This window comes from Eublepharis macularius, chromosome 4, assembly GCF_028583425.1.
Source record: "Eublepharis macularius isolate TG4126 chromosome 4, MPM_Emac_v1.0, whole genome shotgun sequence".
Lineage (NCBI taxonomy): Eukaryota > Metazoa > Chordata > Lepidosauria > Squamata > Eublepharidae > Eublepharis > Eublepharis macularius.
The window spans coordinates 155,614,541-155,640,071 of NC_072793.1; the positions used below are offsets into that span (position 1 = coordinate 155,614,541).

Here is a 25,531-nt window from a genome sequence, read left to right on the forward strand (position 1 = left end):
CAGTAAACTTATGGAATAACAAAATGCAAAAAACAAACTTCTCTGTTCATGGAATGCTTATCTTTTAGAAAAATGACCACGGAGGGTCTGGGATTACCATCTGCCAATCAATTATGAACTAATTTTAACAATGAATAAGGAATTTATATTTATTTTTCACATTTTTTCAAAATGTTTTTCACATTTATTTGAAATGTTTATATATTTATTTCCCAATATTGAAAGAGCTTAAAAATAGAATCTAAAAATAATTTAATATGCACTTGATGAAATAAAAAATGAATTTAAACAAGCTAAAACACAGAACAGCAAATTAAAACATATACTAGCATGTATCCTATCTTAGGCTGGAGGAAGTTCTACTAGCTTGATTGATTGATAGATTAGATTTTTAGCCAGCCCTCCCCGCAAGCAGGCTCAGGATGGGTTGCAATCATAAATAAATTACAATAGATAAAACCAATAAAATACATCTTAGTGCAAATATCCTCCAATCTATATGATTCTCCCACTGAGGAAGAGGCTCATACATTGGAGAAAGGATAATTAGGCTGGCGGAATCTTCAAATTTTCTCCAGTGGACTGGTAAGATACAGGCCATTGAATATTGGATGGGGAAAAAGAATGTTCAACTATTACAGCTGAGGTGGTCAAACTTTTCTGTCCAAGGGCCACTTAGAGAAATCATCTGGTCACTAGAAATACCCCAGGAGGGACACAGAAACAGGGTGGGGTCTCTTGGTGTTGTGGAGTTTGGGGGCTGGAAGAAAAGGAGTCCAGAGGCCAGTGAAATCCAATGGGATATAGTTGTATGGAATTTCAAAAAAGGCAGTGCTTCATGGACTTTTTCAGGGAGGGAGGGGTTTACAAAGAGGGGGAATCATGTCTGGAAGCAACCTTGGTCTTCCCATAGTATGACCTCTGACTCCAAACTAGACCTCATAGAAATCTGGCAATATATTGTTGGTACCACGGTGAATACTACTGGCTGCCCTAATAGCAGATTTCATTGCTGTTTCTATCCAGGCATGAGGATGGGTTGTGTGTTCTCCTGCAAAATAAATCCTTCCTTCATTCTTAGACAAACTCTTGAAAAAGTGGCTAAACTGGAATGGTGTAGGAGAAGCAAATGCTGCCATTGCAAACTTGTCTAGAGCCCACCTCTTTATCACATGCTTAGTGCAAACAGACTTGAGATATTCTTTGGACACTTGGTGGACTTTTACTAGGTCATCCATGACCACATCAACACACTTTTCATCACTGAGGGGAACAAAAAAGTCAGCATCTTCATATTGGGTATAGGAAGCCAAGATGACCCCCATCCCACTGGAGAAGTTATGACTTAGGTAGTAGATAATGCGGGAGGGGAGATCTGTAACTGACCGCCCACCTTGAATCCCATCTTTCTCCCAAAATTTCTCAGTGCAAGCCAAGACAATTTTGGTGGCACTTGTATAATGAAAAGAACGCAGAGCGTGAACTTTCGTCGGGGAAAGAGGAGGAAGGAATTTGATAAGCCGTGTGGCTTTTGCAGTAGCTGTAATGAGGACGTAGTCAGCAGTCAGAGATGATAAGACAGATTTGTCTGCCTTGCGGAACCACACCATTACTTTCTTTCCTGATCGGATAACCTTCTCTACTGTGGAGTTGAAACGTACTATCCCAGGCATTTCCTTGAAGAAGCCATTGGGCAGCTGGTCAAACCCTCCAGTGATTTCATCAAAACTGAAGAATTCAAGATGGGAAAAAGAAAATGCAAACATAGTGAATACATCACCAACTGAGTGAAACTCGTTAGAGAAACTAGAGCAAAATGTATTATGCAACTTGTACATTTCATAAACCAGTTCAAGAACTAATTTGCATCCACATTATCTTAACTGGATCTTTTAATGGATGCCTTTGAGTGATTAAATCTTTTTATTGTAATCTGTACTGTATATTGTGGTTTAAACATAAATTAATATTTATTTTACATTTTATATTTTACATTGTATTGTATTTTTTCTTGTTGTGACTGGCCCTGAATGGCTGCTGGTGAGGACCCAGATCTCTCCTATGATCCTCCCCTCACTCCACCCAGCAGCCCCCCTTGTCCTAATGCAGCACTTGCCTTCCACTCCAGCCTTCCTCTTGTTTAACCCTTTGTCCACTGGTAAGTCTGCAAACCCCTTTCTGACCACATGAGGACAGAGCGCAGTAGCACCTTGCTTATCAAATGTTATTCATTAACCTTATACTTACCTTCTAGTGTTTTCTTTCAGAGTCTCTCAGGTCTTCCCCTGTCAAATTTCAGTCCCTTCCCCTCCCACCCAAACTCCTCTGCCAAAATGCCCTCTCAGTTCCTTTATGCCAGCTTTCAAGTTCCTTCACCATTCAGCAAAATGGTGACATCAAAGTTTTAATTATATTTCTCCCACTTTTTCTTTCCCTCCTTATCTTCAGACATGGCCCTGCTTCATCTCTACCAGCAGCCTCAGCTGTTCAGAAGTCTCCCATGTCAAGTGCAATCTTCTCTTCCTTGCTGCCCCTTGAGCTTAGAATTCATGACAAGAACATGGATATGCTGTGTGGCATTAATCTCTCTCTTTTCCTTCAAATCCCACATTACCTATACAGTCTCAGACCTCTTGGACCTCATCTCCAGCTGAAATGAAACTCTACATTCACCTGTACTTGTGCATGCTTATTTCTTGTGACCCTCCTGTCTTCCTTCTCATCCTTTCCTCTGTTATCTATAGTATCCAAAAAAGAGCCCTGTGGTGCAGAGTGGTAAGCTGCAGTACTGCAGTCCAAGCTCTGCTCATAACCTGAGTTCGATCCCAGCGGAAGCCAGGTTCAGGTAGCTGGCTCAAGGTTGACTCAGCCTTCCATCCTTCTGAGGTTGGTAAAATGAGTACCCAGTTTCCTGGGGGTAAAGTGTAGATGACTGGGGAAGGCAATGGCAAACCACCCTGTAAAAAGTCTGCCAAGATAGTACAAAAATCTCTCTCTTACCCAGTGTTCTCTGAAGACCTAGCTGCTCCCAAGAGGTAATTGTAAAATGATCTATGGAAGATAGGTTCGAGATTCAAGAGGTCCCCAATCATATCCACAGCTCCTCTGCTCAGGTTTCCTTCATTCAGTAGGTATTCCTAGTAGAGGGAAAGGGGTTTAAGAGTTAAAAGTACTTTTACTTCCTTGTTCACTTACAAATTCTAACCAATTTATCACCATCACCATTGTTTTTCTTTGTGACCTCAAAACAAGCCTTGCATTTCTAAAATGAAGACCAAGAAACTGAAAAGTTCTGGTTGTAGCTAGACCGGGGGTGCCAGGGTCAGCTTCAGGTTTTATGGTTCTTTGGCCACACCACCACCATTTCCTTGATGGTCTCCTTGTGGCCACACACCCCACTCCAATGATGGCTGTACTCTCCTTACCAACACCCAACACCAGTGTCTGTTGTGACCACTTTTTTGCCACCTGTTCCTGGTTGAAATTCAGTTTAAAATTCACAATAACTGTAACAATGTTATTGACTCAGGTATGCCCACAAACACCTCCTCCCTTCTTTGCTTTCTTATTTCGTTTTTATTTTATTAGAGGGAAACAAAGAGAATTGAGCCTTTAGTGGTTTGCAGACCTAGTGTTAAAGTCCATTTAACTGTTCTAACAACAGCCAGTGTCCTTCTAATGATGATCTCCTAGTAAGCTGCTCACACAAGCAGCCAGAGCCTACGCATCTGAATGGTGTAATGTCAAAGTCATGAACTCAAGTAATGACAGTGCACTTTTCCTCTGCAAAAGTCCTGTGTCTTGTATAGAGGTGGGCACGATCCAAAAAAAATACCGATCAAGCTGTTTGTGGATCCGGGCCGCTGCCGAACCCAGGTCACCGATTCTAACCGATCAAGTCCTGTTTCCGATCCGGAATCGGGAATCGGGGAGGCCAAAGCGGGAGGCGCCCTACTGTTTTCAGCAGTGGCCGCCAGGCCTGGCGGGCACGGGGAGGCGGCGATGAGCTGCCTCCCCTCAGGGAGGGAGGGGATGTTCGCGCGCACACACACACACACACACACACACTTAGAGCAGAGGGGGGGAGAAGTTTTTAACCTGGCAATGAGCCACCTCCCCTCAGGGAGGGGACATTCACACCAGGGCCGGATCTACGGTTGCCAGCGCCCAGGGCAACCGTAGTCAGGCTCTTGCATGCGCGCAAGCTCCTGGGTCACCCCCCCCCCACCCGCCCATGCAGCAAGCCGGCTGTCACGGTGCACTGCAGAGCTGGCGGCAGCGTGAGTAGCTCGGAGGCTGCCCGCGCCATTCACCTGCCCCGCAAGACAAGGGGCGGCTGGCGAATGGCCTCCCAGCCACCTGCGCTGCCTTTTGCTTTTCCCACAAGCCGGCCGCCCCTTGTCCTGAGGGAAAGGCAAAAGGCAGTGCGGGTGGCTGGGAGGCCGCCCGCGCCATTCAACTTTCCCCAGGCGCGCTCCTGGGGCTGGCAACTGCGCCCGGCGCCCCCTCTTTGGCAGTGCTGGGGGCAGACTACCTCCCCCCGTCAATCCGGACCTGATTCACACACACACACACACACACACACACACACACACACACACACACACATGCACACTTAGAGCAGAGGGGGGGGGATCTATCCCTGCCTCTCCAAATAGAGAGAGACACCCAATCAACATGTTTCAGCCAGCTTTTTAAAAAAAAGCAGGGACAGAATCCTCCATTCCTCCCTACCAAATTTTAAAAGCAAGCAGCCAGTCTTCAAAAAGCATATTTTAAACACACGCACAGAATCGTGAATGGGTTTTCCCCACAAAATACAGTGTTTTAAAAGCAGGTTAAAAACAGAGAGTGACAGACAGAAAAACACCCATTCCTCCTACAAAGCCCCATTTTTTAAAAAGCAAAAAACCTTTGTGCCCATGGCTTCAGAATACCCCCTTCCCCCTCCCTCCCCTGGGTTGCTGCTCCATGGTTGGAAGGAAGCCTGCTAATCAAGGAAAGCTGGGCTTCCATTCGGTTTTCTAGGGTGACAGAAGGAGGGCAAACACAGCTCAGGCATTCCCCTGGCTTCGTTGCTAGGGGAATAGATTATTGGCGCCTGAGTGTCTGGCTCTCCGATTAGATCACGATGCCCCCCCCGATCAAGCCCCCCCCCGAACGCTGGATCGGTCACCGTGGACGGAACCAATTAGCTGAGTCACGATGGCACAAACGCCATTATCGGGGGGGGGGGGTTCTCATCGTGAGTCCGATCGTGCCCATCTCTAGTCTTGTGTATTTTCATTGCTCCCATCTTTCCCTATGTAAGCAATCACAAAGAGTATCGGACCCAATGGTAAAGCAAACCACATGCAATATCTTACTAGGCACAAGAAACAAACTCAGTTACATCCAAGGAGAATCATACAGTCTCAAATTACAATTTACTCGAAAGTTATCAAGGATCAGTTCCAACAAGTTTCCGTGTAGACAAACAATATTACATAACCAGGAACTCCCATCTTAAAGTGGCCTGTGCTAATGGTTCATAATAAAGTGGCCTGTGCAAAAACAAGATTAGATTGCTTCCTGAAATGTGCAGGAAATAATTCAACAGATGAAGTGTAAGTGCTTCTATGACATTTCACAACTGATATATGCAGTTAATAAATAGTATATTGCTCCATTCCGGTTAGATTGCTCAAGTCCACTTTTAAGGTGCTCAAACATTCATAATAAAGAGCCTCCAAAGTCCATGCATGTTCGCTCTTATTCTAGTGGTAGTTCCACAGTGTGTGAAGAAAGCTTTAGTTGGTGGTTTTGCTCCAAACTGGAGAGTCTGTGATAATGTACTTGCTCCTACTGGTCATCTAGATCCACTTTCTCCCGTTTCAATAAAAATCTTTGTCAAAGAATCACAGCCTACATCCAAAAATTATCATTCAGATACAGGCATATTCAATTCCGAACTGGTGTAGCATAGGGTGTGCGTAAAGTGTCATAGAAGCACTTGCACTTTATTTATTGAATTATTTGCTGCCCATATCAGGAAGTAATCTAATCTTGGTTTTGCACATGCCCCTTTATTATGAACCATTAGCACAGGCCAGTTTAATAAGAGAGTTTCTGGTTGGTTGTTGTGGATTTTCCGGGCTGTTTCTGTTTGTTTCTGGTTGTTATATAAGCTGCATATTGTTTGTCTACACAGAAACTAGCTTGAACTGAAATTTGAGACCGTATGACTCTCCTTGGATGACTCTTGAGTATTTACTTGTAACTGAGTTTGTTTCCCATCTTTCCCTAGTCATGGGAAGATAGCATGGGCTTTTTTCATGCAAGTGGCTTGCTAGTTGTCAACACTGTGAGTAGAACTAGTGAGTTAGCCAGTTACTCAGGTTCTTTTACAGAAACAGGGCTATCAAGAAAAGGGGAAGTGGGACAATTAAGAGGACCAAATTCATCCCAAGGTCCTATGGAACTGAGCAAATAATGTGATTTAATTTCATATTATCATGGTTGTGTCTGGGTGGAGTAACAGAGGTCCAGAAGGAATAAGAACATAAGAAGAGCCCTACAGGATCAGACCAGTCGTCCATCTTGTACAGCATCCTGTCTTACACAAGATGCTATATGAGAACACTTATTCTGGAGGGTCAACAGCAGGGCATAGAGGTAGAGTTGCCAGCATCCAGGAGGTGACTGGAGATCTCTTAGAATTATAAGCTATCTCCAAGTGGCAAAGATCAGTTCCCCTGAGGAAAATGGTTGCTTTGGAGAGTGAACTCTAGGGCATCACAAACCCTGCTGAGGTCCCTGCCCAAACCCCACCCTCTCCAGGCTTTGCCCCCAAATCTTCAGGAATTTCCCTACCCAGAGCTGGCAACCCTATATAAAGGCCTTCCCTTCATGTTGCCTTCTGGCCCTGGTATGTGGAGCTACTGTTTAGTCACCATGGCTAGTAGCCATCTATCCTCCATACGAGTCTTTGTCTGGGGGCCCATGGGAGTTCTTGGCATCCCTGGTCACATTCAGTGTGAACTTGAGAGAGGGAGAGGAAGAGGAATCCTCTGCCCCCATCTTTTGCACCCTGCCCCAGCCTCACTCACCTGGCTAACAGGGGGGAAAGGAGGAAGGAGGCATGCCTGGACCCAATACAGCACGCAACAAAATAGCATGCATGCATGCTCCAGAGGCCCAGTGATGCACTTCTGATTGAAAAACAGAAGTGATGGCGTCTCAGTGGGACCAAACTGGATTTCATGCTAGTCAGTTCAAGGCTGATAAAATCCTCCCACTTTATTTAGCCCCTGCTGAGGCTCTACCATTTCAACTGGAATTGATGTCATCAGGGCCTCTGGAGCACACAATAGAGCCCCCCACCTTCCCGTATACACTTCTGTCCCCCTCTTTGGAGGTAAGGGGACCTGACATCCCTAGAGAGGAACCACTCTGATGGACCACTAATGCACCAGTTACTTCTATAATTCTAATAGCTGTGTGACTATTAATTCAAAATAGAATTTCATTTTTATTATAAAAACAAATTCTAAAATATGAAATTTTGTTCCATTTTTTAAAGGATTTGGGTTTTTTTCTATTGATACCATTTATGTAGTGTCCTATGTTGAACATCGTCCTCACATGAAATGCATTTCATTAGGAATTCTGATCACTGAGGTTTCTTTCCCTGCACTTTCTTCTCCCTGCTTATAATGAACACACATATATACCCCATGCAAACTACACAATACGGTGCCCTTGGGGAGAACTCAGAAATGCCGTAGCCACTTTACCACAGGAATTCTCTTTAAAACTGCCACAAAGGCACAACCCTGCTTGGGACCATGGAGGGGGGGAGGGGGGGAGAGGCTCTCTCCCTCATGCCATTTTTCAAGAGCCCTCTGGCTCTTTATTATAGGTACAGAATAAATGAGCCAAAGAAATCCAGGTGCAAAGGAGCCCCGCTGCAGATTCTGAGGACTTGTATAAGATTCACTTTATTGTTTTCAAAATAGTAAATGCCTATTTCTCTTACCATGGTGGAAACGGAGTCATACTTCTCCCTTAAAAGTGTGCAGTTGTTTGTTAGCTGTTCCAGGAACCATTCACAAAGATGACAGAAAAGCACAAAGAAAAAGGGGGGGGAACATTTTCCTTTAAAGGATTATTTAGCTTTCAAAGTTAAGAGAAACAATATCACTCATACACTAATGGTAGTATAAAAATAATAATGGCCAGGGGAAACTAAATATCTATGCAACTGGTCATTTTGGAGCCTATTTTTCTCCTATAGATCCACAAGGCTCTTGATAGGTCAGGGGAAAGTGAATACTTCTTGCCAGTGCTTAAGTGTATTTATTTTATTTAGAATATGTCTAGGCTAAATAGCATTTCTTTGTTTAGTGGCAGCCACCAAGGCTGACACTGCTCCTCTCCCATGCAACTCTTTCCCCATATACATTTGACTGGCAGCAACCAGGGCATTGGAGGTGGGTATAGTTGGGCAGCCGTCAAGGCCCACAACCCAGCAAGGCACCAAAGCCTGGCCCTGGTGCCTCTCCTCTACGTTCTTGCCATCCGCCCGTTTGATTGCTCCATTGACTGAGAGCCAAGCTACAAGTGACGGATTACACTTGAATGGCAAGTGAACAGGGAGGAATACACACGAGTCTGTTCACTTGCCAGGCAAGTGTCATTCGTCACTTGTAGCTTGGCTTACAGTGAACAAGGAGAGAAGCTCTAAGGTGGAGCAGCTACCTCCAGTCTTCTACCCCTCTCCCTCTGGGAGGCAGTGTGAATTGGGCCAAGAGAGGACAAGAGAGCAAGCAGCAGCACTCAGAGAGGGGAGACCATCTTGCGGAAGGGGTCTCCCAAACATTGAGTTCTTATTGGCACCTTCTCTAGTGGCTTTAAAGGGCCAAAATAAAACATTATTTTAGTGGTATCTGCTTTGCATTTAGCAGTACCTGATATAACTGAAAAGAGTCCAGTAGCACCTTTAAGACTAACCAACTTTATTGTAGCATAAGCTTTCGAGAATCACAGTTCTCTTCGTCAGATAATATAACTGATTGCTTGAATTTTGTTAGTATCTCATCACTCTTTTAATCTATAGTCATTGTTGTCTGTTCTGATTTGGCACTGATTGTTTCAGTCCTGCTGAATCCATTCAGTCCGGTTGACTCCTTTGAGTCCCGTTAATAAGGAGAAAAAGCAGGATATCAATATTTTAAATAAAGTCAACTGCGTTTCTGCTGGTATGATTTTAAACATATTATTTTTTTAAAAACTACAGTTGAAAGGCAGGAAACAAACATTTAAAAACAAAAACAATAGTAGCCTCTCTTGGCTCTGCCCCATTCCCATGGAACTGGTGGGAGGGCACATTTAAGAGTGGTATATATACATCTCATTTAGGGCCATGCACTGCACTCTTCTAACAGGGAAAAATATCTCTGTAGTCAAATATGGGATTACCTTAACATGTGAAGTGGAGAATGAGTGTTAGATGAATGCACAGGCCCGTGATAAAATTATCTTCACGATGCACTTACCTGGCTCAGCGTTCTTTCCAAGAGCTCCTTAGGCCATACTCCCTTCTCATTGGGCTTCACTGGGTATCCAAAGACATCAGGATTGCCCATTATTTCTGTCGCCTTTTTTCTTACGTTCCTGATCAAATACCAAATATCCGTCTGAACAAAAGGATTTAGGGTGAGATTGAATTTCTTCAGATATTCTTGAACAATTCTGAAAAAGCATAGGAAAGGTAATTTCAGCACATGAGGCAATATCACACGATGGTACATGACCCGTTCACATAGGCAGGGATGGCAGTTGACACTGCAGGTCAGTAAATACCCTTTGCTTATCAGATAATGGCTGAGAAGAATGAACAGTGGATTTTTTTTTATTATACACTACCCCTGATCAAAAACATCATAATGTAGAGCAGAAGAGGTAAGGCCTCAATGTAGGAGAAAAAGAAATAGTTCTGGTCTAGTTCTATTCTAACATATTTGACATTCTCTTTCAAGCATCTGGTGGAACCATGAGCAGACCTTTGCTCATGGTCAACTAGATTGTTAATACAAAGTGAGCTTTGGATAGGGTACACCTAGGGTTACCATCGCAAGAGACCTCCTGCCATTTGTCTGCATTGCCTGCTGCTGCTCGGAGCAGTTGCAGGACAAAAAAATTTAAAATGCCACTGGCCTCTGGGGCAGTACATCACTTCCGGGTACAACCAGAGTTTTACCATAGAGTTTTTGGAAATTCCTAGAGCTATCCTTTGTCAATTCTTAGTTGTACCTAGAAGTGATGTAGTGATGTTACCTACATCAAGCATCCCCCATCGCCTGCCACCCAACTATTCTGCTTGTTGCCAGGCTCAGCCTGATAACCCTAGGCTCACCCCTTATCCTCAGGAGAGGCTGGAGTAGTAGTGTGGAAATGCAATGAAGGAAGGAGACATATAGAGCTCCAAGGTGCTATTTCCTTAACAACAATAGTAATAACGTGCTCCCTGTAGCTCAACAAGTAAATAAGTAGATAGTATAGAAGTGGTCTTCCAAAATGATACTTTTGTTCATCCAAGGGAAAGAAACTCCTGTAGCACTGCGCTGTGATTTTCTCTACATTCAGTGTACTAGAGAATGCATAAGAGCTCTCTATCCTCCAGTCCAGTCACACATAAATTGGACATCCTGCAATAATCTGAATGTCGAACAGGGAGTGTGCCTGCACCCTAATCCATTATGACAAAGTTGAATCCCATGCATAGAACAATAATATGACTCTTTATATGTTTTTTCCTTACTTGTGTATTTTGGGCAGACGCATGGCACCCACTTCTGCGTACCAGCCTTCTTCACGATAGGTCATTATCCGGCCACCCACACGTTCACTGGCTTCCAGAACCTGAACCTAAGAGTAAGGACATTTTGGATTATTTACCTTCACACTGCCACTTCCTTATAGCGTGCTGTGCCAGAAATATACATAATTATGTACAACCTCAAGCCCAGCAGGTTGATCAATTCCTTCCTGGAACGCGACTGTGTTTTCCTCCCCTTTCTCTCCACTCTTGTTCCTCTATCATAATTGACTTCCTCTGGATTGACTTCTCTCCAGATTAGAGATGGGCACGAACAGCATTACGAATGGAAAAAAGCCGCAAACAACACGATCAGCTGTTCGCGAACAAGCTGTTTGTCAGGCGCCATTTTAAACGAACAAGAGGTCGTCACAAGCCTCGTTCATGCATTCGTCCGCTGTTCGGGAAGCCAGACAGTCAGGCACCTTCAATCAATTCTCTGGGCAACAGAGGCAGGGACTGCTTGAACTCTTTCTGCACTCCTTCTGTTGCCCAGGAAACCCTAATCTAAAACCAACTTAGCTTGATGGGCAGGTCTTCCTTCCAAGTGTGGAGCTCCAAATTGGTTACATGACTGGGAGGAAGGAGGGGCAAGGGGGTGTTCTGTAGCCATGAGAACTCTCATCTCATCCCTGCAAACCCTGTTAGGCAGTTCTGACTGCCAACCATAGATCTATGGGACCTCTGCTTATAAAAGTGAGCGTGCACCAAGCTCTCACTCAGTTTTAGCAGGCAGTGGGTAGGAGAGAGCTGTTGCTAGCATTTTGAGAGAGAGACAGGGAGAGTGCATTGGAGCCTGAATTTTTTCAGTGTGTGGGGAATAGGGATCACACTGATTATTTATTAATAGTGCCTGATCTGGTCAGGTATCTGGGAGGGCTAGGGCTCTAGCCCCCCTGCCTCTGGTTCCAGGGCTGCAGCCAGGCCCTGGGGCCAAGCTCTGTGGGCACCTCTGCTGAGGGCTCACACTGGTTATTGATTAATAGTGCCTGATCTGGTCAGGTATCTGGGAGGGCTAGGGCTCTAGCCCCCCTGCCTCTGGTTCCAGGGCTACAGCCAAGCCCTGGAGCCAAGCTCTGTGGGTACCTCTGCTGAGGGCTCACACTGATTATTAGTGCCTGATCTGGTCAGGTATCTGGGAGGGCTAGGGCTCTTGTTCCTGTGACTCTGGTTCCAGGGCTGCTGCCAGGCCCTGGGGCCAAGTTCTGTGGGCACATCGGCTGAGGGCTCACAGTGCTCTTTCCTTTTCTGTCCTCCTTAATTCTTGTTTGCTGGCACAATGAGGCTTTGGGCAGGGGCCAAGGGTGGTCGTGGGTGGAAATGCAAAGATTGTCCTGGTTGCCCTGTGGGAAGCAGTGCTGGTCTGGCCTCAGGAGCAGCAGAAACTCCTGTTCCCCAAGATACAGCTGTGGGGGCTGAGGGAGAGGCCAAAGAGGTCTTGCCTCTGGGGGAAGAGGAGCTCTTTAAACTTTTTGAGGAGGAGGAGGAGGAGGGGGAGGGATCATTGGAGGAATGGTTTGGGTTCAATGACACATCCAGCCCATCCCCATCCCAAACTCCCGTTGCTGCCTGCAGTCCAACCCTCACTCCATCTACCAGTTCAAGCTCCGCAGCATGGCCTGCTGTAGCCCTTCATCCTCCTTCCCCTGGAACAGTCAGTGGGCCACATTTCAACCTGTCCATATGGAGGCACTTTCAGGTTCTTCTGAATGACCCCCGTGTGGTGCAGTGCTGTGCCTGTGATGGCCTGGTGCACAGGGGCAATGATCCGAAGCACCTGTCATTGACGGTCCTGAGTAGGGACCTGAAGACACACCTCGCCAGCCTGTGTTCTCCATCCTCAGCTAGCAAAACATCCATTGGGGGGAGAAAGAGGGCTGCCAGCTCTTCCGAACAGGGATCAGTGGGAGGGTCACCGGAATGCACCCCAAGCAAGAAGCCTTACCATGAGGGTGATGCTGGTGGGAGCAGAACGCTAAGGCAGTCTGCCCTTGTGGAGGTTGTTCCCTCAGGGTTGGGGACAGTGCCACTGAAAAGGGTGAGGTCGAAGGCTCAGGAGGCGGGCATTTGCATCATGGCAGAGACAATTGCCCTACGAGGATTCCTTCTGTCCGTCATGGAGGGTGTAGGCGTCCGCAGGCTGCTTCAGCATTTCGCCCCATGGTTCTCCATGCCGTTACGGCACACCATTGGCCATCAAGTCCTACCTGCCCTCTACCAGCGCATGCGAGACGTGCTCAGGGAGCTGTCAGATGCCCAAGCCGTACCATACACTTTACGGCAGACCTTTGGAGCAGCTGCCATCACGGCTACCTTGGCATCACCACCCACTGGTAGCAGCCAGAGGACCTCTGCTGCCCCAGGCCAAGAACTGACACCCGGGAAAAGGCGCCAAGCTTGACACCGGGCTACAGGGTAGTTCTTCTCCAGGCCCAGGGGATGGATGAGGTTTATACTGGGAAGAACATTGCCAACACCATCAAGGCGGCTTTGAGGGAGTGGACGGCAGGGGGGAAGGCTATGTGCGTGGCTTCATGGTGACGGATGCAGGAAGCAACATGTTTGCAGCCCTGAAAGACGCATCCCTCACAGGCCTGGTGTGCATGGCACACAAGCTGCACCTGGTAATGAGGGACGTTCTCAGGTTAGGGAGCAAGTGGAGGGAGAGCTGGGATGAGGGAACTTTGTGGACGTGCAAACTGCCGGACAGCTGCCGGTGCATCGCTTCCCACTTCTCCCGCAGTGTCAACTCTTCCCGCGAGCTGCTCCAGGGGCAGGGGGAGGGGGGACCCCGAGCACCACCTCTATCAGCACTTGCCCACCTGCTGGAACTCCACCTATGACATGATATGTCGTCTGTTGGAGCAGAAGGGCCCCTTGCAGGACATCCTGGCATCGGCAGAAGTTCTGAGGAAGGGAGTGGAGCTCAGCCTCAGCTCCATGGAATAGAGAGTCCTTGCCCAGATGTCCCAGTTGCTGAAACCCTTTAAGGAAGCCACTGAGCTCTTGTGCTGGTATGAGGCCAGCCTGGGTCAGGTCATCCCCCTGATCCATGGGCTTGACCAGTTCCTGGCCAAGGAGCTCGAGCATGAGGAATTGCTGCTCCCCAGAGCCAGGGACTTTGTGAGGAGGATACAGGCATGCGTGGCTGAGCACTTGCATCCTCTGAGCCACAAGGCACCATATCAAATGGCCTCCCTCTGTAACCCCCATATCAAGGGCAGTGTCGCCATGTGGGAGGGCAAAATGTAGCGCTGGAAAAAGGAGCTCCGTACAGCAGTCCTCTATTTCCAGGCCAACCTGTTGGAGTATTGGACGAGTAAATCTGCTATGTGGCCGGACTTGTTCATTGTGGCAACCAACATCCTGTCCTGCCCTCCCACCAGCGTACAGAGAGAGCAGGTGTTCTCCCACCTGGGAGACCTCCTCTGTCCCCGCCACACATGTCTGCACCCGGACTTAGTGGACATGTTGACCTTCATCAAGGTCAACCTCCAACTGCTTGGATATCCCTTCGTGGACCTGCACCTACCTGAGCTCTGAGCCACCCCAGTCTACTGTGGTTCTAGGCCAAGCTCCTCTGCAGCGGGCTCAAGATCTCTGGCCTACTGCCTGGCTCCAGGGCAAAACTACTAACCACTACTACCTGTCCCGCAGCTGCTCAGGTCAGGTGTTTTTGAGTGGTGATGTCAGTTCCTGGGGCTGCTTCCAAGGTCAGGGGCCAAGCTCAGTGGCCACCTCTGCTGAGGGCTCACATTGATGATTATTAGTGACTGATGTGGTCAGGTTTATGTGAGTGGTAGTGTCGTGCGGAGCACCTCATTTCTTGGGCCTGCTCCAAGGTCTGAAAACAGCTTGCAAATGTTTGGGACTTCCTGGTCCTGCTCTGCAATGTGGCCAGCAACCCCTTGTCCTCCTCTCTGTCTCGTCTCTCCTGTCAATCCAATACAGGTATTCAATGTATCCATGCATCCCTCTATCCTATACACCTATCCTATACAGATATGCACCTGTCTATCAAGAAACCTATCTATCCCATGTACCTAACTGTCCAATGCTCCATGTCCAGCTGGTGTGTTTGGGTGGCGATAGGCTCTACACCACACAAGGTGTGGACAACAGCATTGGCCCCGATGCTGTGATGTCCCCATCTGGTGGACATATGTTGGTGTCTCTGACCCACCAGGGTGTGTGTTTGTGAGTGCAAGGCCTTCACGTATGCCAACATGTCTTGCTGGAGGGTTTTCTTTGCAGACTGTTGCTAGCATTTTGAGAGAGAAACAGGAAGAGTGCACTGGAGCTTGAATTTTTTGTGTGCGTGGTGGGATAGGGATCTATCGCCTCTGGTTCCAGGGCTGCTGCCAGGCTCTGGGGGCCAAGCTGTTATTTATCATTGGTACCTTTCCTGGTTCCTGCTCCTATTGTATCGAATGTGAGTTTCCTGGGGGCATCAGATTTGGGAATGTATAACTCCAAGCTCTGTATTGCAATCTTGACCAAACTTGGGTGATGGCTGGAGAAGAGCCTGCTGAACACTCCCTGTGAATATGGGCTCTCTAAGTCCCATGGGGGCCATTCTGGCCACCATGAACAATGAACAATGAACAAATTCGTTAATGGGACTTGTTCGTTTCTGTTCATTTGTTTGTGTTCGTCGATGGCAACGAACAATGAACAGCCTGTTTGTTTCCCCCCCATTTGCGCCCATGTCTACTCCAGATTCAGCAACCCCGCCCCCCTCCACAAGCTTCATGCATACTTACTTTTTAAGACTTTCTACAACTGGGCATATTTATCAATTTAACTAATTTTTAAATCCAATCCGCCTGCTTTTTCCTAGATTCACACCACCTCCCCAGTGAGTTCACAACCACTGGGCCAGTGAGTTCACAACCACTCTAATTGCCAGCCAGTCACTACTCAGCACTGGTTCACAACTCAATCACGCAGGGCAAAACTAGAGATTGGGAGCTTTCCTGACCTCTTCATTTCATAAGGTCGGGGCCACCACAGAGAATGCATTTGCCACTGTTGATTGTGCCCATTTGCAGGGCGGTATCTGTAGAAGGCCCTGCCCAGAGGAGCAAAGCTGCCATGGCACAGGATAGGGAGATAAGCAGTTGCCAACTGCACTGGAGCAAAAAGTCCTGCCTCTTTGAGAGCAGTTTAATGGATGGAAATGCATACTTGAAGGTTACCATGGCATTTGCTGCAGATAAAACTAATATTAAAGGGACAGTTCAGTGACCACTTTAAAAGTTTCAGGGTTGGCAACCCTAATACTGTCTAATCGGTTCTTCTCTGTATTGTGCTGCTTGGAAATCATGAGTGTCCCAATGGGATATTTTTGTTTTGTGTATCTGAAGCCGTGGATTCTGTTTCATGAACCATCTTCCTGATTTTGCTGCTGACATAAGTATTTGCGGTGTTTGTAGATGTAGTTTATAGATGGAAACACTGAGGTGTAATATGGTAAGACAAGAAACAGGAAGTAGAAGGGAAGAGATTTGCTCTGGGCCTAGTTTGGTTTACTGAGTGATGCACAGAGTTGCCAGTTGCCTGCCAATGGTGGGTGAACTCCTCCCAGCTGATCAGTGGGAGGAGGCAGGCCAGGGAAATGGAGGGGAGTCATTCTGCAGTGCCGCATGACAACATCACCTCCAGCACCACCCAGCACCACCCAGAAGCAGGAAGTGAAAACTCTGTAGTGAGCCCCAGTGTGACATCATCTCTTCCAGGTTGCACTGGAAGTGACATCACTGTGCAGCACTACAGAGCATATGCACACGGGGCAAGTAACGCAATCCTCACCCCATTACCGCCAGTCACCAGGGGAGACATAGCAACCCTAGCTGATGCATCAGTTTCTATGCCTGTTCAACTTCATCTGACAAAGAGAACTGTGATTCTCGAAAGCTTATGCTACAGTAAAGTTGGTTAGTCTTAAAGGTGCTACTAGACTCTTTTCGATTTTGCTACTACAGACTAACACAGCTAACTCCTCTGGATCTATCACAATGAACCTTGTTTCAAACTTAAACTATACTCAGTAGTGTGATAAATCATTATTGCTGATGAGACATCCCAAAAGTGAGTTTTGACATTTCACATTTTCCGATGACAGGATTCAAACACCCCCCTCCCTGGGTCTTCGGTTTTACCTACCAGGGATTTTAAACTGCTGAACTATTGGGAAGCTAAATGTTATGTTTCACTGCAGTTGTGTCTTCTATGTTCTTTTTCATGTCTGTGACAGGACATGATAATGGAAGCCTGCCAGCATTGCTGTGTGAATTGGGGGTTTTTTTTGGTCTGGTTAATAAAGAGACAACACTTGCATACTGCAATGTGATTACTGGATGCTTTGGGTGTTATGACTCTGATTGGGCTGCTATGCCCTCTGCTGCATGAACTCGCTATGTGTTTTTTCCTACCAATTTCCATACTAGCAGAATATAGAACAGATTGGGAGGGATGTCTTCACCAACTGTAACATCATGCTAACCATTTTCTTTTCCCTTCCTGTTGCAGGTAAAAAGCCGAAGCCCTTGGTCAAGAGCAAAAAGGAATGCACCAAAGGGCTTTTGGCTTATTTCTCATACCCTGTGCCTTCCTATGAACCAGCCACTGAATCCAAGACCACTCCAAGATGCAGGGGTGGGGGGATGTTTACTGTATTCTTTACTGTTGTAAGCTACTTTGTAAGCCGCCTTAAGGGAGAAAAGTGGTGTACAAATATTTCAATAATTAAACAAGATACCATCTAAGCTAGAATGACATTAGGGTTGCCTACTGTCAAATACTAGTTAATGTTGCATATCTTCTAACAAATGTGAATGTTATTGTTTCTTTTACCTCAGTTCAGTTTTTGTACATCTCTCTGATATAGCATCATACTCCTCCATAAAAATAATAATGAACATAAATAATAAATTACTCAGGGAGAGCGCTTGTGGGGTGCAGTTTGCTGAAACTAATGTTTACTGAGGCCTACAGAAGTTGTGGTAGCTGTTACACAATGATGTTCAGCGTTGGATAGTATTGGCAGCTGGTGTATCAGAGTTCACAACAACTATGCCATGAGAGGCACATAATAGGGCAAGATGCTGGTTCTACCTGTAATCTGGGATCTTGATAACATCAACTGGGATTTTTGGTTGGGGTCAGAGCAATAGAAAATGGTTCTAGCAATAAATTCCTACCCCCCCAAACCATAAAAATGTAAAAGTGTTATAATAATGAAGCAAAATTAGAGCTCAGCCACTTGCCAGCATGATGTTTGGAAATACTAGCTTCTTGGAAATGTTAAAATAGGAAGGTCTTGATTGACAGGCTGTGGTGGGTGTGAGGGAGGAAAATGGCATCAAATAGTAACATTAATGCCTCCATATTTCAAACATTCATTCTCCTCTATTCACAAGGTTAAAGATATATTTGTCTTAGTAAGCACCATTACCTGATGTCCGGCATCTTTTAGTAATTTGGCAGCAGTGAGCCCACTTATTCCTGCTCCAACAATCACAACAGTCTTTGGCTTTGAAGTTTTATCCAGCCCATTTTTGGCAATACCTAAGAGTTCCTCATAATCGGTTTCATTGAAACATTTCATCCATTTCTTCTGTTTAGCAGCATCATTTTTAGCAACCAAGGCTGCCAGAAGGAGCAGGAAGAATTGGAGAAGTGCTAGAAGAAGAAGAAAAATGCTGTCACATGGATTAGTGCCAAATGGTTAAACTGGTAAAACATGAAAATATTACCTGATCTATAAAATACTCTACAGATACTATCTTTCTGTAATCCTTACAACAGTATGAATGGTTTTGTATTGTGGTGAGGAAAGTTGACTGCAGCGAAGAGGAAATGGTTTGCCTAATGCTACCTGGTCGATTCATGACAGTGATGACATTCATACCAGGGACTTCCTGATTTCTGTTTATTGCCATTATGCTGCAAGCTCATAAAGAAACATAAATGTTGTTGACAGCACCTTTAGCTTTCAGGGTATTTAGATTATCCAGAAATTGTTTTTATTTGTTTGTTTGTTTATGTCATTCCAATATACTAATCATCTATTATACAGACAATCAGCCCCTGGGTGGTAATTAGAGGTGGGCACGAACAGCAATACAAACGAAAAAAAGCCACGAACAGCGCAATCGGCTGTTCACGAACAAGCCGTTCGTGAGGCACCATTTTAAATGAACAAGTGTTTGTTGCAAGCCTCATTCGTGCGTTCGTCCGCTGTTCGTGAAGCCAGATAAGTCAGGCGCCTTCAATCAATTCCCTTGGCAACGGAGGCAGGGACTGCCTGAACTCTATCTGCACTCCTTCTGTTGCCCTGGAAACCCCAATCTAAGACCAGGTCTTCCTTCCAAGTGTGGAGCTCCAAATTGGTTACATGGGAGCAAAGACCAGGGGGGAGGGGGTGTTCTATAGCCTTGGGAACTCCAATCTCATCCCTGCAAACCCTGTTAGGCAGTTCTGACTACCAACCACAGACCTCCTGTTTTGCTCTATGGGACCTCTGGTTATAAAAGGAAGCGTACTCCAAACTCTGGCTTTCAGTTTCAGCAGGCAGTGGAGTGGGAGAGAGCTGTTGCTAGCATTTTGAGAGAGAAACAGGAAGAGTGCATTGGAGCTTGAATTTTTTTTGTGTGTGGTGGGATAGGGATCTATCACCTCTGGTTCCAGGGCTGCTGCCAGGCTCTGGGGCCAAGCTATTATTTATTATTGGTACCTTTCCTGTTGCCTGCTCCTATAGTATCGAATGGGAGTTTCCTGGGGGCATCAAATTTGGGAATGTATAACTCCAAGATTCGTATTGCAATCTTGACCAAACTTGGGTGATGGCTGGAGGACAGCCTGCTGAACACTCCCTGTGAATATGGGCTCTCTAAGTCCCACGGGGGGCATTCTGGCCACTACGAACAATGAACAACGAACATGTTCGTTAACAGGACAAGTTCATTACTGTTCGTTTGTTCATGTTCGTTGACAGCAACAAACAGTGTGTTTGGGGTTTTTTTCCTCTTCGTGCCCATGTTTAGTGGTAATGCAGTTTATACTTATTGTTGTAAAGTGATTTTTATTTTTGTAAATGATTGTCAAGTGATTTGGCATAAATAATGTCAATGTAGAATCAAATATATGGGTCAATTTGCTACCACCGACAGCCAAAGCAAAATTGGGGGGGGGGATCCTTTAAATCCACTTCACCTGCATATCATTCTGCCACTGCTGCTGAGCATTTGCTTTGGGCTAACAGTGCTCTTAGGACATCCATATTATTCTGTTTACTTTAGTTTACAAACCCTCTGTGGCAGAGATCATCTCTTTTCACATCACTTAAGGGAACAATGATAAAAGATGATGACTGAAGAAGTTTATAATTATCGCATCAAGAGAGAGCTGGTAGATCGCTCTGTCCAATCCCTTGTCCTAAAACTTGATACATTATATCGTATGTATCCACACAAAAGATCACTAAATATTTAACTCTCCATGGAAAACAGCCCAAAATGTCCCCAGCCAGCTTCCTCTATTGCCAAGAGCTAAGAAGTTATTAATACAATAAATTACATAGAAAAATACTAAGGAAAAATGCAATATAGTAATAACAAACTGTTCTAACTTTTATTCTTCAAATACTCACTGTTTTGACTGACATTCTGCTCATTGGTTATAAACAGGGAGCCAATTTTTCATCAAATGTTCAACTTTTCACAGGTACTTTGAGCCTGATTGTCAGCTGACTCCGTTTCAAACACTACAGTGTTATCTCACATCTCACACAGCTCAATGAGAATTCTAGACCCCCTCCCCACACACAGACCTGTCATCACTGCATGACGCCATCCAATCATATGAATAGTGAATAAATCAATCTGTTGGCCAGTGATTGTAAACAATCACTTTGTTTTACCCCAAAGTCTCACTGTTTAGTATTTGTTTTAGCTTGGTGTTAGTGAGATTACTTCACATATATGTAGTTTTGAACAGCCTTATAGAAGGACTAGTCCCTCTCCCACATCATTTGGTTACCTGACCCAATCATCCCTGACCTTGAGAAATTAGTCCATTTCACCTACTGCATAGATACAGAAGCAACCTGCTATGCCTGAGAATTAAATTCCACCAGCACCAGGAACCAAAACTCCATCACTACAGCTACCACACCTGCAAAGCTGCTTGATAGGTGTTTTGGCAGCAAACCAAACAAATCTGAGGCTCAGTGCATGAATTATTGCAGCTATCGAACCTGGTATGTTCAGCTGCCGAATGCTTTTTCTACATAGTTTGTGGCAGCCCTAGTTCTAACCATCATCATAATGCTTAGGTGCCTCAAAGGATATCAGCCTGCTAATTTCTATGAAGAAAATAAATCACTTACGGAAGAGGTCCATGTCTTGATGAGCATGTTAAGGACTCAAATGAGCTGTCTCATTTTATAGATACGCTATGGCAGCTATTCAAAATATGTCACAATGGGCTTTCACAACTGAGGCTTTTCCAGTAACTGGACACCTATGATGCATGAATATATTTCACACCTATTTCTAGATTACAATTCACAGCTAGAGTTGCGTACATATACAGTGACGTTAGTTAAATATGTTCCAATCAGGACATTTTTAAATGCTAGAGAAATTACTGTTTAACTTGCTCTGTAATAGAATTTCTTGCAATACATTTACTGAGTTTATAAAGAATAAATAAATTAATAATAATAATATAAACAGTAGATTTGCACAGAATAGAATGGAATAGACTTAGAACAGATGACAAAATATTTTAAGAATCAATGTATAAATTATAAAATTTATTCCGATAACATTGTTCTCTTCTCACCCACCTGTCACACTCTTTCAAAATATATATATATAGTAGAAATAAGACCACTTTAACTTTATAAGGTAACAGCCCTCAGTAAATCTTTTCTGAGGTGCCTCTCTAATGAAAAGAAGGGCTTGAGGGAAGAACAACTTTAATTAAGGATCATGAGGGCTGACCTGCTGGTTTGGCAGACCTGTCTCCAACATTATAAATTTCTTTTCTTTTTGGATAAAGGAGCCATGGGTTGAAGTGGAAAAGCAGGTGCACTCAATGGTCAAGGCTTCAGAGCACAAAGCCTGGACCTGTGGCTAGAGATGGGCACAAACAGCAATATGAACCAGAAAACGCCAGGAACAGCCCAATCAGCTGTTCATGAACAAGCTGTTCCTGAGGCCCCATTCTAAATGAACAGGTGGTCATTGCAAGCCTCATTTGTTGCTGTTCGTCAAGCCACTGAATACAAAAAGCCGGGAATCCACCAGTTAACCAAATCTTATTATTAAATATAAGTGCAAAGTGCAGGTGCAAACTGTAAACAGTGTACAATAGCAATAAGTGAATATAAATATGAATGCAATTTCAGTTCATCAAAGTCCGTATACAAAATCCATAAATAATCCACAATGGGAGATCCGGAGGTAGGAGAAAGCTGTGCCAGGCTACCAGGTAAGTAGACCACAGTCCACGCAAGGGTAGAAGATGAGTGTGCCTAGGGTGGGGAACCCATTTTAAACAAGACCGATTAGTTAAAGCGATAAGCGCTTCCCCGGTCTAAAAGGGACCGACCATTTAGCAAACATACAGAAGTTAAATATACAAAGATCAAAGTACACATTCCTATATTACACAAACATCCTCTGCAAAGCTCAACTGCTGCAAGTGAAATGGCATATAGTTTACAGAAAAAAGGAGATTCCCAATCTCTCCACATTCATATGTAAACGCTGACTCATCGCTAACCGAGGAAGCAGGAAAAGTCTATTTCCTGGTTCAGACCCATCGAGGCCAGGCTCTGAAGTTCATCAAGCCAGACAGTCTGGCACCTGCAATCAATTCCCTTGGCAACCAGAGGCAGGGACTGCCTGAACTCTGTCTGAACTCCTACTGTTGCCCTGGAAACCCCAATCTAAGCCCAATTTAGCTTGATAGGCAGGTCTTCCTTTCAAGTGTGGAGCTCCAAATTTGTTATAAAGAAGCAAAGAGCAGGAGGGAGTGGGCTCCCAGCTCTGGTTTTGCAGATAGTGAGGGAGAGACAGTTGCTGTTGGCATTTTGAGAGACAGGGAGAGTGCATTGGAGCTTGAATTTTCTTTGTGTGTGGTGGGATAGGGATCTACCTCTTCAAGTTCCAGGGCTGCTGCTAGGCTCTGGGCCAAGCTATTATTTATTACTGGTACCTTTCCTGCTGCCTGCTCAGGTAAGGTTTCTGGGAGTAGTGCGGTGGGGATCTACCCCTTCAGGTTCCAGGGCTGCTGCCAGGCTCTGGGGCCAAGCTATTATTTATTATTGGTACATTTCCTGCTGCCTGCTCAGATAGGGTTTCTGGGAGTGGTGCGGTAGGGATCTTGATGGCTGGAGGAGAGCCTGCTGGCCCCCACGAACAATGAACAATGAACATGTTTGTGAACAGGTCATGTTTGTCAATGTTCATTGTTTGTGGATGGCAACAAACAATGAACACCATGTGTTTTTTCTTCTGTTTGTGCCCATGTCTACCTGTGGCTACCAGGCTGGATATATGAAAGGAAGATGAGAGTTCTTTAGGGATTGTTTTTTCAAACTTCCCCCATAGTGGTTGCAGTGAAGCTGAGGATGGGCCAGGACACCAAGAGTTCTGCCAATAGTATAATGCCATTGTGTGAGACAATTAGATCATGTTATCCACTCCCAACCACCACCACCTTTCAAAGTATATCTACCTCAGTTTTGTCTTATCTGGCTAGCAATGTTTCTCCAAGCTCCCAGGCAGTGAATGTTATTTCCCAACATTTATGTTAGGCAATTTTCTCAGGGGAAAAAAAAGGAAGAGGTTCCCTTTAGATTAGTTTGTAGTGTTGGTTCTGGTCTTTACATATAGCAGAATGAGTTGGCAAAATTCTGGGATGATACAATGAGATATACCATTTCAGATTGTAGCTGGAGATGTCACATTTTAATGCCACTCCCACCCCCAGCTAAAAACCCCTTGCAAGATTTTGAAAAAGTCTATTAGAGAGAAAGTTTCTACCCTACTTTTTAATGTGGCTACTTATCATATATAGGGAACTATTAGTGTAGAGCAAGATTGAAAAATGTAATCCCTCACTTTTAGCCTGAAGTGAGACCTTTCTCTACTACTTCTGTCACCTCAACTGTCTTCCATCCCACCACATTCCTCTGCATCTAGAAATGTAGTCAAATGAGTGGTATTTCTGAAGTGGTAGAATAATCTCTACAAATTGGGATGGGGGTGGGGATCAAGGTTTCCAGCTGGGTGGTTTTATGCCTTCTGATCAGTTGACAGATGAGGGTTTTTCTTTACAACGGAAGGAACAGGAGAAAGGCCAGCTTTTAATTCTTTCTTTTGTATGACTTATTTGTTCCTTCTCTCATGCTTGGAATAACTCTGACCACTCTAGGTAAGACTGGAGAATCCTATCCAATCTCACCCACCATGATCCAAGTCATTCAAATCATGAGGAAACTTGTAGAGACAGTAGGCAAGTTTGAAGAGTCTTCATTCCTGCTACAGCTTTCATGTTTCTTATCCCTCTCTTGCATCTGGGCTTTGCGGCAAGTACACAGTGGGTGAGCCTCTGCCCGTTGCCAGATTTGTGTCTTCCAAGAGCTGGCAATCCTGGAGGCAGGGGGAGTCACATTTTCTGTAGGGCCAGCTGCTCCGTTTCACCTGATAAATTGTCACCCACATGTGATGTCCTCCTGTTTCCAGGTGAGAACAACAAATCCCATATATTTGTTCATTTTTTCAGTAATCAGTTAATTATTGATACGTTGCCCCTGCCTACCGTTGTCATACTCCTGGGATGGTGAACAACAATATAAACTGAAACATGTAGGATGGCCTAAGACCTGCTGATGTTGACTGAGCCAACAATACATAACAACCAAATGGGAACCTGTTTCTTTTTTTTCCTGGAAGAGTTGCCTAAAATAATAATCAGAACCAGTGATCTGTGGTGACATTTAACATTACACAAATATGTGGTTGGATCAGGAACTCATCTTTGGGGTAATTTAATTACAGCAGGAAACATGCAGTCATATTTTCTCATTCATTCTGTATTTTCTTGTTCCATCATCCTTTAAAATGTTCTAGTTGCAGTCCTAGAGTGACAGATGGAATGTTCAACTCAAAGTTCATTTAAATGTTCTAGTAGGAACAGAAGAACCCCCTATGGTGCAGAATGGTAAGCTGCAGTACTGCAGCCCAAGCTCTGCTCACACGACCTGAGTTTGATCCTGGTGGAAGCCAGGTTCACATAGCCAGCTGAAGGTTGACTCAGCCTTCCGTCCTTCTAAGGGCGGTAAAATGGTTACCCAGGTTCCTGGTGGTAAAGTGTAGATCTGGGGAAGGCAATGGCAAACCACCTAGTAACAAATCTGCCAAGAAAACGTCATGATGTGATGTCTCCCCATGGGTCAGTAATGACTCAGTGCTTGCACAGGGGACTACCTTTACCTTACCTACCTAATAGGAACAGAACATTTAAAGTATTTCTTTTTAATCCACTGTGGGGGATAACTATTGTCTGTATGATCTCATTTATAATATCCAGTTGGTCTCCATTATTTGTTAATCATACCTTCAGGAATAGGACCAGCTAAAATTGTAATTAATAAAC

General features: G+C 45.0%; 1 protein-coding gene across 1 annotated transcript; it reads right to left on the bottom strand.

Moving 5' to 3' along the window:
- Positions 1-135: 135 nt before the first annotated feature.
- Positions 136-21,336, bottom strand: LOC129328515 (L-amino-acid oxidase-like). The gene is made up of 7 exons (XM_054977628.1): positions 21,249-21,336; positions 18,315-18,541; positions 10,802-10,908; positions 9,537-9,732; positions 8,018-8,071; positions 3,001-3,137; positions 136-1,728 (listed from the first exon to the last, which is right to left on the bottom strand). Exons 1-7 carry the CDS (start codon positions 21,259-21,261, stop codon positions 933-935), a joined length of 1,530 nt encoding a protein of 509 aa, XP_054833603.1. The 5' UTR covers positions 21,262-21,336; the 3' UTR covers positions 136-932.
- Positions 21,337-25,531: the final 4,195 nt, after the last annotated feature.

Coding starts and splice junctions, on each gene's coding strand:
- LOC129328515 (XM_054977628.1), bottom strand. Junction 10,909..18,314: donor TAAAAGATGCCGGACATCAG/GTAATGGTGCTT, acceptor CCTTACTCTTAG/GTTCAGGTTCTGGAAGCCAG. Junction 3,138..8,017: donor ATGACTCCGTTTCCACCATG/GTAAGAGAAATA, acceptor TCCCTCTACTAG/GAATACCTACTGAATGAAGG.